Source organism: Xyrauchen texanus, chromosome 22 (assembly GCF_025860055.1).
Source record: "Xyrauchen texanus isolate HMW12.3.18 chromosome 22, RBS_HiC_50CHRs, whole genome shotgun sequence".
Taxonomy (NCBI): domain Eukaryota; kingdom Metazoa; phylum Chordata; class Actinopteri; order Cypriniformes; family Catostomidae; genus Xyrauchen; species Xyrauchen texanus.
In genome coordinates, this window is record NC_068297.1 from 3,313,264 (window position 1) to 3,331,157 (window position 17,894).

The window sequence follows — 17,894 nt, forward strand, 5'->3', positions numbered from 1 at the left end:
CGACCCCCACAGCCACCACCATTGTGTCCTTGAGCAAGGCACTTAACTCCAGGTTGCCAAATGCATAAATGTAATAGCATTTGAGGCATAATGTTGATAACCAAAAAGCTCATTTCAACTCGCCTCATTTATTAACAAAAAGCAGTGAGGCACTTACAATGTAAATGAATGGGGCCCGTTTATAAAAATTCATAAAGTATTGCCACAAGATGCAAACATTATACAAGACATGTTAACATGATTTTAGTGTTAGAAACCCGTTTACTCTACTAACCTTCTCTGTGCAAAGTTATATCCAATATTACAACTTCATTATAATGACAACAAAACCATGTGATCCCAGTATTGGCTGTAACTTTTCCCAGAGAATGTTAGTAAGTGGTTTTATCACACTAAAATCATGTTTACACATATATTGTTTATGTCTAGTGGCTATACTTATGCAACAGTACTTTCGTTTTTAAAGACCAGCCCCATTCACTCCCATTATAAGTGCATTTTTCACTGTAACCGCTTTTTTTAATTAACAAGGGAGTTGAAAGGTTTCTGTGGTAATCATCATAATGCTGCAAATGCTGATGATCGAGCTGAACATGTTTTGAACATGGAATATTATTATAAGCCTACTTGTTCATCTGAGTTTACTATACATTTCATTTGACACAATGTAATACATGTACATTCATTAGATACTTTTATTCAAAAGTGTGTTCAAGGTATACATTTTATTCGTTGGGTGTATTTCATAGGAATAGGAAAAATAGCTCCATGTCTTGCCCCTTGAGCTACAGGAACACATTATGAAAATATGTATTTTTAATTGTCAAGTTAGGTTATGAAAATCTACATCTGCCTTGACTTCAAAATAGTGCACATATGCCCTCTTGTAAAACAAATAAAGAACATTACTAGTGTATTTTAGTTTCTAAAAGATATAATTAATGACAGAAAGGTACTGATTTACATATAAAAGGATGTAATAAAGCATTGAAATAGTCATTTAAAATACCAGACCACTCGAAACTCGCTACTTACATTATAATTTATGGAAGAAAGTATAAGTGGTGCTTGCTTGTGCAAAAGTTGCCGCCACAATGCTAGGGTGTTGTAATGCAGTTGCTAAGGTGTTATTACTTACTGGCCCAAATCAAGAGTCCGACCCCAAGTCTCTACAGTATACTGGTCCCTAGATATGGCTTTAGTCCCTTCTTCAATGTTACTTTTTGCTCTTTAAAATCGTAAGTCTGATGGCATCATTCAAATCTGTAGCACACCCGTGCAAATCTCTAAATTAAAATATGAGCATTAGTAAAAGTGATGCTTACCTTTGCAAGCACCACAAAGACTCAATCAGATATACAGTTAAAAATCAAATAAATGCTGCAAAAAAAAGTTCATTCACATTTCGCTTTATTTTATATTACTTAAAAACTGCACTCCAGCAAAAAAAAAAAACGTTCATGTCATTCATAGAACATAATTTTTTAATTCAATCATGTAAAATTATTTTTGTAACAAAAAAAAAGAATTGTGCCATAAAAAACCCGTTCATCCCGAAGCTGTGTTGCTGTTATTTGGCTAGGTAGCACCAGTCAGTCGTAGGGTCCAGGCCCAGGAGCAGGGCAACTCACTGGGGGACAGCTGAGGCAGATGCACCTTCAGACCAGTCGGACTCATGGAATCCCATGTGAGTTCTTTGTTACCCAACAGCACCACCTGGGTTGGAAATTGGGCAAAAGGTTTGAAACAAGGAAACGAAATGGTAAATGGTTTTCCTTCAGGTGTGAATTCTTTGAAATGCTTGCACGAAACAGTTCTAAAACATTGACCATTAGATGAGCCTGTCCACTAAGTTTTATAGAGTGTCTCATTGGAATGATCTGACTGAACAGTAGGATTTTTTTCCTTAGGGATTATAACCGATGACAGAGTTTATACGACATACTCGCTATGCTGTAAAATATTTAGTTACTATCATCTCTATTATAAGCTGAATCAATACATACTTAATTGACATGATTTGTTTGTATTTTTATCCCCTTTTCTCCCAATTTGGAATGCCAAATTCCCACTACTTAGTAAGTCCTCGTGGTGGCACGGTTACTCACCTCAATCCGGGTGTGGTGGAGGACAAGTCTCAGTTGCGTCCACTTCTGAGACAGTCAATCCACACATCTTATCACATGACTCGTTGTGCATGACACCGGAGACTCACTGCATGTGGAGGCTCATGCTACTCTGTGATCCACACACAACTCACCACACGGCCCATTGAGAGCGAGAACCACTAATCACGTCCACGAGGAGGTTACCCCATGTTACTCTACCCTCCTCTGGCTGTAGTCACTCAGCACACCCTGGATTCGAACTCGTGACTCCAGGGGTGGTAGTCAGCATCAATACTCGCTGAGTTACCCAGACCCCCTCTTAATTGACATTAATTTACCTTGCAGCAAATGTATCTGTTGTAACTGATCTTATACATTTTAATTTGTGCTGTACAGTGCAGCACATAGTCATGCATTACAATATGTGAGCAAAAAAGAGAGCGGGAAAAACAGATGCAATCAACAAAAGGAAAGATATTATTGTGTTTGCCTCTTCTCGTAGCTCGTGACGCTTTTGACTTAAAAACACTGAATTCAGGATGTTTCTAAGATACAGAGTAATACCATAGAGGGATGTGTTCCTCCAATAGGCTATTCAGATTAGTGCTCGATGAATACTAACTTTCCGGTGGTCTATTTTTAAACCGCTACAAATAACATTTGAATATTTTATTTTTTAAATACATAGCACGAAGGATATCCATATTCTCTGGTGGTGGGGGCAAATGGCCAGTCTAGGAAATGATGAGGGTGTCGTGGCACTATGATTTATCTTGTGATTTATATTTTTTAGTAATATATCTTTAAAATATATGTGGTAAAAATACTAGTAAAATAGTCATTATTAAAATAATAATTCACCATGCTCTTTAGTGTGCTAATACATTTTAATTTGTATACCAATATGTGTTTTGAGTTCGCTAGCACAACTGCTAAAACCTATTTAAAATATATAAATACAAACGTGTATGCCTACAGCCCAGCACATAGTTTAATCCTCAGCATATACTTCTCAATTTGTATGTAACGATTTGGAAAAGGGTGGGAGCAAAAAAAACGATTCTTCTTTCTTGGCATCTTGGTGCCCCGACAACAAGATTTTGATGCATGGTTGCGTAATTTCTGGATAATCCAGTTTAACACTAAACAAGCACACAGGACTTCCGTAGACTTGCATTAGCAAAATAGAAAAAGCTTAGCAGTTGCTAAAGCATGATTGCTCAGTAAAACTTATAAGACTTAGCGAAGGATCAAATATTCACAAGACTCTTTTATTGGTTGTGTTTTTTACCACTACGATATAAAATTACCTTAGTCTTGGACGCTGAGACAATCGGATCGTTCAGAACAATAAATCCGCTGCTTGGCCATGAAAGGAAAATGGCATAGATTGCGTTCTCCTTCGGTCTCGCTGTATACCTGTCAAGACGAAACAAAATTTGCATCCTTTCATTTAAAAGCAAACTGGTGAATAAGCAGGTGAACTGGTGAAAGACAAACCAATGGGCAAGTGTAACAAGACTCTGGCAAAGCACAAGCTTGAATTTTGTGAATAGGTAATTTCGTAATGCAACTCACCAGACTCCAGGAGTGGCCGTGTCATTCTGAACTCTCCATGCACTGGTGTTATAAATCGCTTCTCCGTTAACCTTCAGCCACTGGCCCATCTGACGCAGTCTCTCCTCGAATATTGGAATAATGCGGCCGTCAGGAGTGGGACCAACATTCATCAGTAAATTCCCCCCACAGGACACGGTCTCCACAAGAGTCTGCAAGACAAACAAATGACCCCTCAATCTTGAGATCTAATACAGATATGCAAACCTAAGGTGTTCAGAGTCATTGTTACTCTGTTGCTATGCAGTTGCTAGGGTGTTCTAGGTAGTTTCTAGGTGGATGCACCAATTTTAGTTACAGTAATACGTATGAATAACAAACCGTTCACATTTTTCTGGAGCACAACAGTGCCCGGCCACTCTTTCAGCCGTCTTGGTTTCGGAAGTATTTTCCCAATCATTTCTTCCATACAGATTTCATTAAAATAGTTCTAAGCTGTGAACCAAACCAACCAGCTTCGAGGTGAAGCAAAACATTACGAACTTTGAAGCACAAGTATTTGAAAATCAGACAAAAAGACAAAGATGCAAGACTGAGTACTTGACGTCTTTCAATCTACTACAATCCCATGAAGCACTGCGAATGATGTAATCGAATTAAAAACTATGGAAAAATATACAGTAATTCTATTGATTTAAAGTTGTTCATTATAGGTATAGAAACACTATATTTTAAGTTTATTGCAAAATATTCAGATATTTGCAAACATATAAGTAGTTTGAGAGTATAGGGAGGCTGACTTGATTGCGTCATTCGCAGTGTGTCACGGTCGCTGCAGAGCTCTTTTGGTGCACTTTGCAGAGCTCTTTTGGTGCACTTTGTTTACTGCGATTCTCTGATTGGAGGATCTTTCTCTTTAGGAACATGGACAGTTTAGTTCTTTACCAGGAATTCTGCTATTAAACAAGCTTTCACAAAAGGTTGAAATAACGTGAACCGATGGCTTCAACAGAAGCAAATACCATCGGATATTACGCAGCTTTTTGGAATACTCAATTCTGATTGGTCAATGGCGCCATCTAGTGGTCTGATATTTCTCAGTAACAATCGCACATCCACGTATCAGGCCACTCATCCGGGTATCTGAGGCATCTTTTCTGCTTCTCGGATCACTGTGCGATCTACACAAGTAAGCTATTGAAATAATTTCAACTCAAAATCAATTTGAATTTATTTATTTGGCAAGTAGCCTTTTAATGAGCTGGAAAATGAGCAGGAAGACATTTATTAATTACAAAATAAACATCAACAGAACTCAAATCGGAGGTGGATTTCAGCCGATTACTTCACACGATAACAATTCAAATGAACATCACGTCCATGTATTTATTTATTTATTTATTTAGCAAGTAGCCATGTAATAAGTGGGATATGGTACAGTCAGTTGTTATAGCAAAATAAACCCCTTGAGGATGTGACAACTGGCTGACTGTACATTATCCCTTATTTAACGACCTCGGAGCTCACTGTAGGTCTGTCTTTAATGGTTTATAAATTACTGTTAAAAATCAATTCGCCAATGGAGAAAATGAATGGGATCTTTATTTTCGCAACCAGACTGTGGTGCTCTATTCCAATGCATAGGTCCTTACAATGCATACTTTGCAATAAAATGACCTCCAAACAGCAATATAAACATTTTTGGTATTGAAAAATGCACTGACTTGTAGCATTCCTCATTTGTAAAACACTTTGCATGCAAATGTCTAAGTGAATCAATGTAAAAGGAATATGAACTCACTTTAACCAGTTGCTCAATGGTGAGGTAATCGCTGAGTTTGGCATCTCTCCGGTAGCCCCAGGACTTCTGGTCAATAGTCATACAGTTTTCCCACTTGTGTTTCAGTAGATGTCCTGGGTTGTATCGGTCATTACAGGTGTAATATCCACCGTGATTACATATGCAGTCTTTTCCCCAGCGATCATTGGTCACAACAGTGTCACGAACAGGACTGAAAATGCATATTTGTCATCAGTTTGGTTACGTTACGACAAAGACATCTTCACTTGGACAATTCTAATATGCAAGTGTTTTGAGTTCTGTAATGCATTACGATTCTGTTGCCTCCTGCACAACAATTTCGTGCCATGAGCGAGTTGTCTAACTCTGACACGAATGTTTACGTGGCCTTACCTCTCATTATAAAGCCAAGCGAGGAACCCGGTGCTGTTCCAGTAATAGTCAGGAGCATCTCCATCCCCATCAGACCACAGCAAGTCAGGTTTGTACTTGCTGACTATCTCATACAGCTCAGGTAAGGTCTTTGCTTTGGGAAACGAAGATGTGTTGAAGTTCTTTTCTGCATCTGCTTTGAACAAAGGGTGAAACCACTCAAATAGAGAGTGGTAGAGACCCAGATGCAAATCACTGTTTGCACGCAAAGCAGTGGAGAGCTCATCCACCAGATCGCGTTTGGGTCCAACGTCCACTGCGTTCCAGTTCCACGAGTATTTCGAACCCCATAGGGTAAAACCTGAGGAATTGAAGTAGAGCAACATGCATTATATCTTACAACTTGTCCGTAATTTTAAGTTGGGAGGAAATGTGCTTAATTGACATTAAAACAATTTCACAATGCATAATATATAAATAAATAAAAATAACTTAATGGCTCAATTTTCTTCATACAAATAATACACTTTTTGTTTGATTTTTGGGGTGACCCGGACATGTTCTCAAGAGATTCACCATTACATCATTAGGCATTTCAGTGCTTTCAATTTTTTTTTAAATAAAGGTTCCAAAAAGTGTGTTTCACAATGATGTCATAGAAGAACAATTACAAACCTTCCAGTCTAAAGAACATTTCCCACTACAAAGAACCTTTTGTGCAATGGGAAGGTTCCATGGATGTTTCTAGTTCTTCATGGAACCATGCATGCGGATAAAGAACCTTTATTTTTAACAGTGCAAGCAGATCATTGCACAATCAGAAATGTCAACCAGCCAATTTCCTGTTTCCTGATCCACAAACAACTAAGAATGCATTCTGTGCAGTAATTCCAAACAAACCTTCATGGTGTTTGGTTGTGAGGACGATATATTTAGCCCCAGATGAGGCAAAAATATCGACCCAGTCCTCAGGATTGAAGAACTCGGCCCGGAACTGTGGAGCAAAGTCTGTGTAGGTGAAGCCAGGTGGATAGTTCTCTACCATGAACGCAACATATGACGGGAATTTCTTGCCCTGCCAGTACCACCTGTTGGAAAACAACACTATTATGTACAATTATTAACCTCAATTAAGTTATCAATCTCCAGTCAACATTTCCAAGGCATCAAAAAAAGAACATGAAGCCTATATATATATATTATATATATATATATATATATATATATATATATATATATATATATATATATATATATATATATATATATATATATATATATATATATATATATATATATATATATATTATTTTATTTTTTTGCATTGCAGCATCATTCTCATGACAATTAAGTACATTTACTCCAAATTCTCATTACTGTAATAATAATAATAATAAAAAAACACTCATTCTCATAATAGTAATGCACAAATACAAACAATGTGTTTAAAATTGTCAAGTATTTACTGATGCTTGTTTTTAGTTATAGTTTTTGTAGTACAACATGCTTTGATTTCTTTCATTTTTGCATTTTCATTCAAAATGTAATGTTTATAGTAATTATGTGGGAAAACATTATTTGGGGGGGGGGGGTGAAATTTGACCTGACAATGTTTCTATGAGTTTCATCCATAAACTTCCTGCTTTTGCGTCTCTTACAAAAAAATGTATAAATAAAAGTACTGTACCAAGGTACATTGGTATAATGGTGCATTACCAAAAACAAGGTATTACAATTGCAAATGGTCAAAACACCTTAGAAGACCCTGGAACATTTTTAACTAGTGTCAGCCACATTGTGCAATTTGCTGATGATGCTCTTTTGCACTTACCAGAACCACTCGCTGCCATAGCTGGGAACAGAAAACACTCCCCAATGAATGAAGATGCCGAATTTGGCTTGGTCATACCATTCGGGTAGAGGTCTTGAATCAAGTGATTCCCAAGTTGGTTTATATTGACAACTGCAGGAGCCAATAAAAAGTAAAAAAAGAGCTACAACACTGCACTGATGCATTGTGCTGCTACTTCTGTCTCCTGACCAAGAGGTGCTTCAAATCACATGATATTGTTGTCTAAAAACGCATGTGATCGGTCATTAACACAGGAACCGATGATGCTTCCTCATTCTGAAACCGTTTACGGAAACAAATGCATGCGCAAATTTTCTACGGCGCAGTCTTGAGATCATGAATATTAATTACGCATCGTGACGTATGCCTAGTCGGTCTTAATGATTATTGGTTGAACGTTGGCAAGTGGGTGGTCCTATGAGGGTTTGGCTCATAAATACTAACTAATATAATTTTTAATATATAGTTAAACATATAGAAACAGTTAAAACGTTTTTATTTTTTAACGGTTACACACGAAGGAGCAACCATATAATTATGCCTATATGATATACCTTAAAATAAATATATAAAAATATTTTTTATTTACATACTAACAGTTGTACACTTATTTAATATTAAAATGAAAGGGATTTAATATAAGAAATGAAAGGTATTTAATATAAAAATTAAAGAGATTTAATATAAAAAATTAAAGGGATAGTTCACCCAAACATGAAAATTCTCTTGTCATTTACTCACCCTCATGCCATTGCAGATGTGTATGACTTTCTTCTGCAGAAAACAAATGAAGATATTTAGAAGAATATTTCAGTTCTGTAGGTCCATACAATGCAAGTGAATGGGTGCCAAAATGTTGAAGCATATTCTTCATGCATTTCGCCCCCTACTGGGCAGGGAGAAGAATTTTTAGCAACAAATGACTTAAATATTGGTCTGTTTCTCAACCACACCTATTACATTGCTTCAGAATATATGGATTAAAACACCGGGGTCGTATGGATTACTTTTATTATGCCTTTATGTGCTTTTTGGACCATTACATTTGTGGCAATTTGCTTGGATTGTCTGGACCTACAGAGCTGAAATAATCTTCTAAAAATCATAATTTGTGTTCTGCAGAAGAAAGTCATACACATCTGGGATGGCATGAGGGTGAGTAAATAATGAGAGAACTTTCAGTTTTGGGTGAACTATCCATTTAAATAAAATGATTAATGAAAACCAACTATATTATTCATTTTTTAAACATTTAGTAAAACATACAGATAAAACAGTTACATATGATGGATATTCAATACCATGTAAACATTCTTAGTATAAATTAAAATAATAAAATGTCTATTTACCACCCCTGGAGTTTGCTATTTCGAATCCCAGGGCGTGGTGAGTGACTCCACCCAAATTGGCCTGGTTGCTAGGGACGGTAGAGTCACATGGGGTAACCTTAACTTGGTCACTATTATGTGGTTCGTTCTCGGTGGGGCGCGTGGTGAGTTGGGCGTGGATGCCGCGGTGGATGGGGTGAAGCCTCCACACCCGCTATATCTCCGAGGTAACGCACTCAACAAGCCACGTGATAAGATGCGCGTGGATTGATGGTCTCAGACATGGAGGCAGCTGGGATTCGTCCTCCACCACCCGGATTGAGGCCAATCACTACGCGACCACGAGGACTTAAAAAGCACATTGGGAATTGGCCATGCCAAATTGGGAGAAAAAGGGAAACCAAAAATTATATTTATCTTCTTTAACCAAAGGCAGTCCAATATTTTTTTCCATATACATATTTAAAGAAAATCTTATTTCCAAAAGAATACATTTTTTGACAGATTTTTTTTCTGGTCATAGTAATCACTGAGTATGAGACATTTTTATTTAAACGTTACTGAGCAACGTCTTGTGACCTAATTAATATTCATGAGATAAGCATTCGCCGTAGTAGGATTCGTAGCGTACATCCAGTTCGTGTGTACATCTGCAGATACATGTGAATTGTTATTTTGAACGATCCGCTAAAGAACATCTAGGTTCTTATGATTGGTCCAGACCACAAAAGGAACCCCCGATCCCCTCAACCACAGGGGCGTGTCCAGGGAGTGGCCTGGGGTGGCATGGGCTACCCCTGGAATCTGATTGGCCACCCCATGTGCCACCCCGTTATACTAACCTTTCGTTTATAGGTGCAATTCAGTCTTAAACCTGAGTGGCAGTAATGCGAAAGAGTAGTGTCTAGCCTGTCAAAAACTCAGAGAAAGTTTTTGATTTTGAGCGGGGCAGTTATCGTAGAGTACCAGCTGCCAATAAATCAACAGGAGAAGAAGAGCGTTTGGTCAAACACACGTCAAGAATTCTCAGAGATTCCGTGCTACATTTGGTCTTATCTCGCTAGTCGCTACTTACCGGTCACTCCTGAAAGATGTAAGTAGACTTGATAAACATACTGTGCCAGCGGTTAAAAAAGATTTAGCTGTAGTAAGCTAAAAAGTTCCCCCGTCCTTTTTGATTTCCATGATGCTTGCTAGCATACCTGTCGTCATTGTTTAGTTATTGTCAACGATGCTAACGCTAGCTATGTAATTTGACACAATGAATAACTATCATGATTGCTTACACGCGCAACCAGTCCGACCCACATTTGGAAAAAAACGCAATAGTGCATATCAGGCATTAGTTTTGCAATGATTAGGAAAGGTTTTTTCCATTAACTGTACGTAGTATTGTGTTCGTAAGCTGGTGAAATATTTTTTTCCTCATAACTGTAGTTGTTTACATCACTGGCCTCAAACCTGAATGTTCAGTTTTAATCAACTAAAGTGCCTGTAGCATTATTCTTATTTCTTAGCAGATTAGTTATTTAATGAGTCATGTGTTGAAACAAGTTTTTCATTAGGGGAGTCTTTTTTTTTTGTTGTTGTTGTTGAAAAGTAAGCTAGTGTGAGTTCCGGTCTCTCTGCTGGTAAGATTAATACAGTGTCTGTTCTTCTAAACAAATACTCTGTAAAAAGATCAACAATTTTGTCCAGAAAATACTTTGTCCCCACAGGCACATTTATTAAAAACATTTTGGTAACACTTTATACTGTTACTGTATTGTTTTATTTTGTATGTAGCCAACTATTGGAAGTACAATTACTTTAAGTAAAGTTTCGAAGATTTATATTAAATTTCCATGGTGCTACTCTGTTGCGTTGTGATTGGTAGGTCTATTTTTCTTTTAAATTAAACACAGGAATGTCAGACAATGTAATGTTATTAATTAAGGTAGAGAGTCTTGCAGGTTCTGAAGCATAGATGCTATATCGGCTATTCTCTCCGCCACCTGTTACAGAACTCAAAATTTCCTCCTCGCTGCAAAAAGAGCATTTGTTGAAACCAAGCTGCCAAAACGACTCGTTCTCTTCTACATCAACATTGTGATGTCACACTCTGGAAAATATTTGTGACCGCCTCTACAACAACACATCAACCCCTATTTTACCTTAATACTTCAGTAACCCCGCCCAGTAGCGGTGTAACAGCTTCTTCCCCCAAGCCATCAGACTCCTCAATACTCAAAGACTAGTTTGACACACACACACACACGTGTCCTGAGTTGCACTTTAATTACTGTCACTTTATAACTGTTTGCTACCTAAATAACTGCTATGTGCATAGAACAATATCTTATAGTATGTTATGTTTACGTTTTTAGAAACTGTCATCTTTTTGCACTACTGTGTACTGGTCGGCGCTGCACTGTGTCTATTGTCCTGTTCATTGTCAGAAATTTGTTGTACTGTCCCATACTTTTTGCACATGTTTGCACATGCACTTTATATAGGTGTATATATATAAATATATATATATATATATATATATAGGTATTTTATATAGGTATTTTATTTCATTGTGTAGTCTCATGTGGTCCTGTGTTGGTCCTTTGTTGTTTTTATGTAGCACCATGGTCCTGGAGGAACGTTGTCTCGTTTTGCTGTGTACTGTACTAACTGTATATGGTTGAAACGACAATAAAAACCACTTGACTTAACTTGACTTGACATTGAGATGGCAAGTAGAGAGAAAGCAGGTCAGTCAAGAGCAGAGAGCCAGTGGGCGTTTACTGTCAAGTCTTAAAGGAGAAGCAGCACCAAAACGAGCATTTCTAACAGAGGGTGGAAAATTATCATGTTTTATAAATATATGACTGTTTTTTTTTTTAAAAAAAAAAACTTTACTAATTTCATAAGTGAACATCAATGAACATATTAAAATAATAATAAAAAAAAAGTCATGACATGACCCCTTTAAAGTTTTAACATGTTGAAATGTGAATGAGATTTCAGAGTTTCGGTAGAAGATTTTCAATGAATAACTCTTATTTGGGTCTGCTCCTCACACAAAGCTATTGTATGGCTTCAGAGGACTTGGAATATATCACACAAGTTGTATAGCCTATTTTTTATGGTTTATTTATTAAGCTTGACAGCATCTGGTCACTACAGTATGCTTTCATTAAATGGAAAAGAAGCAGTCTGTGTGAGTTAACCATAATAGAAATCTAAAATCAGTCCATTGGGTCCTGGCACTGTAAACAATTGGCCATGCCATCAGTGTAAGTCTCTATTTGAATGGTGATATTTTTGAATCCATATTCAGTCTGTAGTAGTTTGGTCATATCCATCAGAGCAGTCTGTGGGTTGGTCTGCTCATCTGAAAAATAATCCGGTCATTTGAGTTAAAACTACTTCACTTTTAGTAATGTTCCTGAATGTTAGCAAATATTAAAATACAGCATATATCTTGCCTATGACAGTATGCACTGAGAGCTGTGTTTCACTCATGGTAAGCGACCACATGTGCAGACTGTGTGTAGATCTGACCCCTCCTACTGATAACAGAACGTCCTTCACAGAGTCAAAGTCAACACCACCAGGGACTCCTACCGATAGAAATTAACAAACAGCATACTCACGTGACAACCATTTCTATATTTGTGATTATACACAAATCACTTGCCTTCCATGAGTATTTTGATGATATCTTTCAAGATGGTGAATGTCGTTCCAAGCACAAGTATTGAAAACAGAAAAGTGCACATAGGGTCTGCTATTTTCCATTCAGGCTGTTTGGGCAGAAAGGCATCATAAATTCATGCATTTTTATTGGGTTTTTGGTATTTATTGCATATACAGTGGCCCCAAAAGGTGTCTGGACTCTTAAGACACACTTAAGTTAATTTTATTTGACAATATATGATGGTATTTATTTTAAAGAAAGATTAGTCCACTTTTCAGGCAAAACATTTCACAAAAGAGGTTTGTGAAGAAGAGAAAATCAACTTTTCAGTATGTCTAAAAAAAGGTTCCAAAGGTAACGATACCAACCCAAAAGTAAATGATGATTGCAGCAACCAGCACACCAAAACTTTGCAGTAGATCTCCCACTACGTGAATAAAAGCGGCCCTCACACTGGTGTTTCTGTGCCCTTCTGTGAGGCTGTGAGAGTGACCAGTGCCACTGTCCCGAGAAGAGGGGGCGTGGCTGTGACAGTGGTGCCCCGGAGACTGATGAAGAATCAAAGCCAATCTGATATATATAAAAAATTAAAATGGGAATGCTGTACAAGACAATATATTGCCCCTGCATGGGTTTCAAATTAAAGCTGCATCTATGTCATTTTTCTACCACTAATGGTGGCACACTCCCCCGTCTGCCATTGGGTGGACAAACAGATAGTCAGTGTTCATGCTATTATTTTGCTATATGGAGTGGTGGTGGTGTAGTGGTCTAAGCACCATAACTGGTAATCAGAAGGACACTGGCTCAAGCCCCACAGCCACCACCATTGTGTCCTTGAGCAAGGCACTTAACTCCAGGTTGCTCCGGGGGGATTGTCCCTGTAATAAGTAAGTCGCTTTGGATAAAAGTGTCTGCCAAATGCATAAATGTAAATGTTTGCGTCCAGATTTACTACCAATCTAATACAGAACTGAGGTTGTGGGGAATATACCCATAAGACCTTGGACAAAAGCTGCATATGTGGGCATTTAATTACTATACTAATTATTTAATTAGTTATTTTTAGTATTATTGATGTTGTTTTACTGTAAATAGCTGTTTCACATAAAGTCACCATTAGGGTGATTAGTGTTCCATTAGTGCACAAGTTAATATGCATAGTGGTTGAGGCTCAGGGTTACTGATCAGAAGGTCGGGGTTCAAGCCCCAGCACCACCAAGATGCCACTGTTGAGCCCTTGAGCAAGGCACTTAACTCCAGGTTGCTCCGGGGATATTGTCCCTGTAATAAGTGCACTGTAAGTCGCTTTGGATAAAATCATCTGCCAAATGTAGATGATGTGCAACTTTATGAGAAATTCATTGGGGAATTTTTCTCCACATGCCCCAACAAGAGCGAAAACCACATTATAGTGACCATGAGGAGGTTAACCCATGTGACTCTACCCTCCCTAGCAACCAGGCCAATTTGGTTGCTTAGGAGACCTGACTGGAGTCACTCAGCACGCCCTGGATTCGAACTTGCGACTCCAGGGGGTGGTGGTCAGAGTCAATACTCGCTGAGCTACCCAGGACCCCGGGAAATCAATATTCTGCCACATAAGGTGTTTATTGAACTTAACTTGTATTGAACCCGGAATATTCCTTTAAGTAATTCCAACACATTGTTTCTTGCCCAGGCCGGGGCATTCACATACTGGAGAGATTGTTTTGGACAACAATGTGTGTACACCCGGGAGTGCAAGATGATGTCATCAATATTTTTGGTTTGTTATCCTGGAAGGCGACAACTCTAAATGATAAATGCCCATACTGTATTTGCTAAAAGTTCATTTTGCCAACTTTAAGGAGTATACTTGCAAATAGATGATAAAAGAACAAGGATGATAAAATATCAACACTTACATGATGTTCAGTACCATAGCACATCCAGCTGTGATAAGCATGACATCACTATGCACCTCATAATCATCGCTGAAGATCCTCTGGACAGCAAAGAGAACAAGAACCACCGTCACAACCCAGATGGACAGCACAGACACAAGGGCCCCTAAAACCTCTGGACAACACAAGAGAAATAATGTATTGTAATGTATAGAATGATTTAGAAAGGAAAGAAACAGGCATGAACTGGATAACACGAATGAACGGCAACACTTACTATTTATCTACAAACATACCTGAGCGATGCCATCCAAAAGTGAGATGTTTGGAGGGGGGTCTGGAGGAGATCCACACAGAGAAGAGACTGATCAGAATGCTGCTGAAGTCAGTGAGGAGATGAGCAGCATCGGTCATTATAGCAAGACTGTGAGCGACATAACCACCTACAAGAGCGACGGACTATCAACACAACATACAAACACTCCAGCAACACATGTACAGATCAATTCACACGAGCAATAACGTTGCCTGAAAAGTCTCAAATGCACGTAAATGGATTTGTATTTAAATTCGACATTATATACACCATATTCAACTATTTTACAATGTTTTCTTAATTCTTTAACAGTTTTAGCCTACATGTAGCTTTTAAGACCAGATAAAAGAAAATCATGGACTATTTGTGTTTTCAAAAACCAATTTGCCACATTGCAGAACTATTAAAATGAACAATTATGAACAAAGTCAACACATTCCCTTGGACATTTGCATGCATTTTAATCTAAAATGGGGGGTGTCAGCGTAATTTGTGAACTATAGCTATTTGTTATCAGCATTCATTTGGTTTCATGAGACAACTGGCTTAGAGTTGTGCTTGATTAAAGCCAAACCTTCAACAAATTGTTTTATTAATTCTCACCAATGACTTCTCCGATCATAAAGATAAAGCACAGAAGAGATGTAATGAGTAATTTCCTGCAGGCCTGTGTTTTGTCTTGACTCTTGAAGCTGGTGTCTTTAAGATTGTGACACTGAAGAGCTGATGCTTGCGTGTCACGTTCACTCTCAAACTGTGTGCTGAGGTAATCATCATCTAAATGATCCAATAGACTAAAAGAGAAAAAAAAGAATAGTCATATATATAATTTATATATATATAGTTTTATCATGTGGCTATTTTGAGTTGACAACTACATTTTCCAGCCAACATACTGTTAATGTTTGTCACCTCAACTCGCTAAACAAAGTAATCTGAACAAAGATTACGCAGCTAATAATGAGATTAAAGTTGTATATTTATATTACTATTATTTGCAGGCTTTATTTGTGCTGCTGTTGTTGTTGTTGTTGTGTTTGTCATCACTGTTTGTTAATAGTTGTGGGATGATGTTTAGATCTTATCTTTTACTTGATGTTTTTTGATTGTTTGTGTCAAGTGTTGACATCTATTTGCCTCTTCTATGGCTACGTCTACATTTAATCCGGATCATTTGAAAACGGCGTTTTCGTTTCAAAACGCTCTCCGTCCACAAAAGCGAAACGTATGAAAATGCTTAAATTGTGTCACTGCGCATGCGGAAGATCCCCGCTGAATGTACTCAAAGGAAATTGTCCTCATGTTCCGTCGCCGGACACCAATCCCGAGTAAACTTCCCTTCGGCACTTGAAGGAATGTAATGTGAAGGTTGTACAAAGTGACATTTATTTTTTTTAACAACGCTATCAAAGTGAGTATCATGCACAATAGCGCCGCTACAACACAGACCGCCATCTTGATTGTTTTGGTTGGATAGATCACGTGACTAAAAACGTGAAAACGGCGTTTTTAAATTTATCCACTTTGGAGAGCGTTTTCAAAAAGCTTTGTTTTCACGAACAAAAACGCCGTCTCAGTGTGGACGGAAGGCCAAAACTGAGAGAAAAGATGCGTTTTCAAACGAAAACTAGACCTTGCTTTGTTTATTGTGTTGCAGTCCTGTTGCTCAAAAAGAGACCATCTTGCATTGTGAAGAATGCAGTACTGGTGTGAAATTAAGCATCTCTAATTATTATAACAACATTGTGACAAGGCCTCTATGTCTGTACATTGCAAGGGAAGGGTGACCAAAACTTTGAAGCTCCAAAAAGCACAAAGTAATCCATAAGACTCCAGTGGTTTAATTAATGTCTTTAGAAGTGATATGATTGGTGTGGGTGAGAAACAGATCAATATTTAAGTCCTTTTTTACTGTAAATTCTCCCTGCCCAGTAGGTGGCGATATACAAAAGAATGCGAATAGCCAAAACCAAAATATAAAAGTGAAAGTGGAGATTTACAATAAAAAAGGGACTTAAATATTTATCCGTTTCTCACCCACACCTATCATATCAATTCTGAAGACTTGGATTAAACCACTGGATTAATTTTATGCTGCCTTTATGAGCTTTTTGGAGTTTAAAAGTGCTGACAACCATTCACATGCATTGTATGGACCTACAGAGCTGAGATATTCTTCTGAAAATATTTGTTTGTGTTTTGCAGAAGAAATAAAATCTGCTATGGCATGAGGGTGAGTAAATGAAATCAGTAGTCATATAAGTCAGCAAAATTCATAAAAAGCCTATGCAAATAAAAAGGCACTAAATACAATGAACTGAATCAGCAGTTTAAAGTGTATGGCAAAAAAGAAAGATTGATTGTGCATTTGAGAAACTTACCCCAAATGTTCAAGAGAGTCGGTTAGGGCATTGTGAGGCCTGGTGAGGTGAACTTTATCCAAATTCATCATTGAAGTTACTAACAAAATATTCTTTGGAAATATTAGAAATAAACAGTGCTCCACTCAACCAATTCAATTTATAAGATGTTTTTAAAGCATCAAAAATTCTGTTTCCATTTACTGGAGTGGAACATGCTGTCTGCACTCAATCTAATGCCATATGCTGCTTCACATCCTGTTGGTATGACGTGAACAATCTGTTGTGCAGTGTAACCAAGTATAGTGCAAGGTCACATTTCAGAACGACTGATAAAGGCAATAGTAAGGATTTGGAAAACAGACTTCAACCAACTTTTAACACTTTCAAACCTTTTTGCAACATACACTACCAAAGTTTCACTGTAAAAAATATCCTGATTAATTTACGGTAAAAAACTGGTAGCTGTGGTTGCCAGAAATTCACTGTAAAAAATACGGTAACCAAGCTTCAGGCTTTACAGGATGTAATTTTAATGCCTGTATATTTTACTGTGCATTACCGTTTATATTACTTAAGTATATCAACTTAATACTTTAACCTTCTGAAATTGTAAAAATCTGCTTTTCACTTTATAATTTATT

General features: G+C 37.6%; 2 protein-coding genes across 2 annotated transcripts; both read right to left on the reverse strand.

The window, feature by feature from the left end:
* Window positions 1–1,393: 1,393 nt before the first annotated feature.
* On the reverse strand, window positions 1,394–7,976 carry fuca2 (alpha-L-fucosidase 2). The gene is made up of 7 exons (XM_052153704.1): window positions 7,670–7,976; window positions 6,739–6,926; window positions 5,860–6,199; window positions 5,467–5,677; window positions 3,687–3,877; window positions 3,419–3,527; window positions 1,394–1,716 (listed from the first exon to the last, which is right to left on the reverse strand). The coding sequence occupies exons 1-7, from the start codon at window positions 7,852–7,854 to the stop codon at window positions 1,579–1,581; spliced, it is 1,362 nt and encodes a 453-aa protein (XP_052009664.1). The 5' UTR covers window positions 7,855–7,976; the 3' UTR covers window positions 1,394–1,578.
* Window positions 7,977–12,032: 4,056 nt separating this feature from the next.
* On the reverse strand, window positions 12,033–17,604 carry LOC127662670 (zinc transporter 2-like). The gene is made up of 8 exons (XM_052153964.1): window positions 17,272–17,604; window positions 15,494–15,684; window positions 14,871–15,017; window positions 14,596–14,749; window positions 13,057–13,258; window positions 12,689–12,794; window positions 12,477–12,611; window positions 12,033–12,382 (listed from the first exon to the last, which is right to left on the reverse strand). Exons 1-8 carry the CDS (start codon window positions 17,340–17,342, stop codon window positions 12,237–12,239), a joined length of 1,152 nt encoding a protein of 383 aa, XP_052009924.1. The 5' UTR covers window positions 17,343–17,604; the 3' UTR covers window positions 12,033–12,236.
* Window positions 17,605–17,894: the final 290 nt, after the last annotated feature.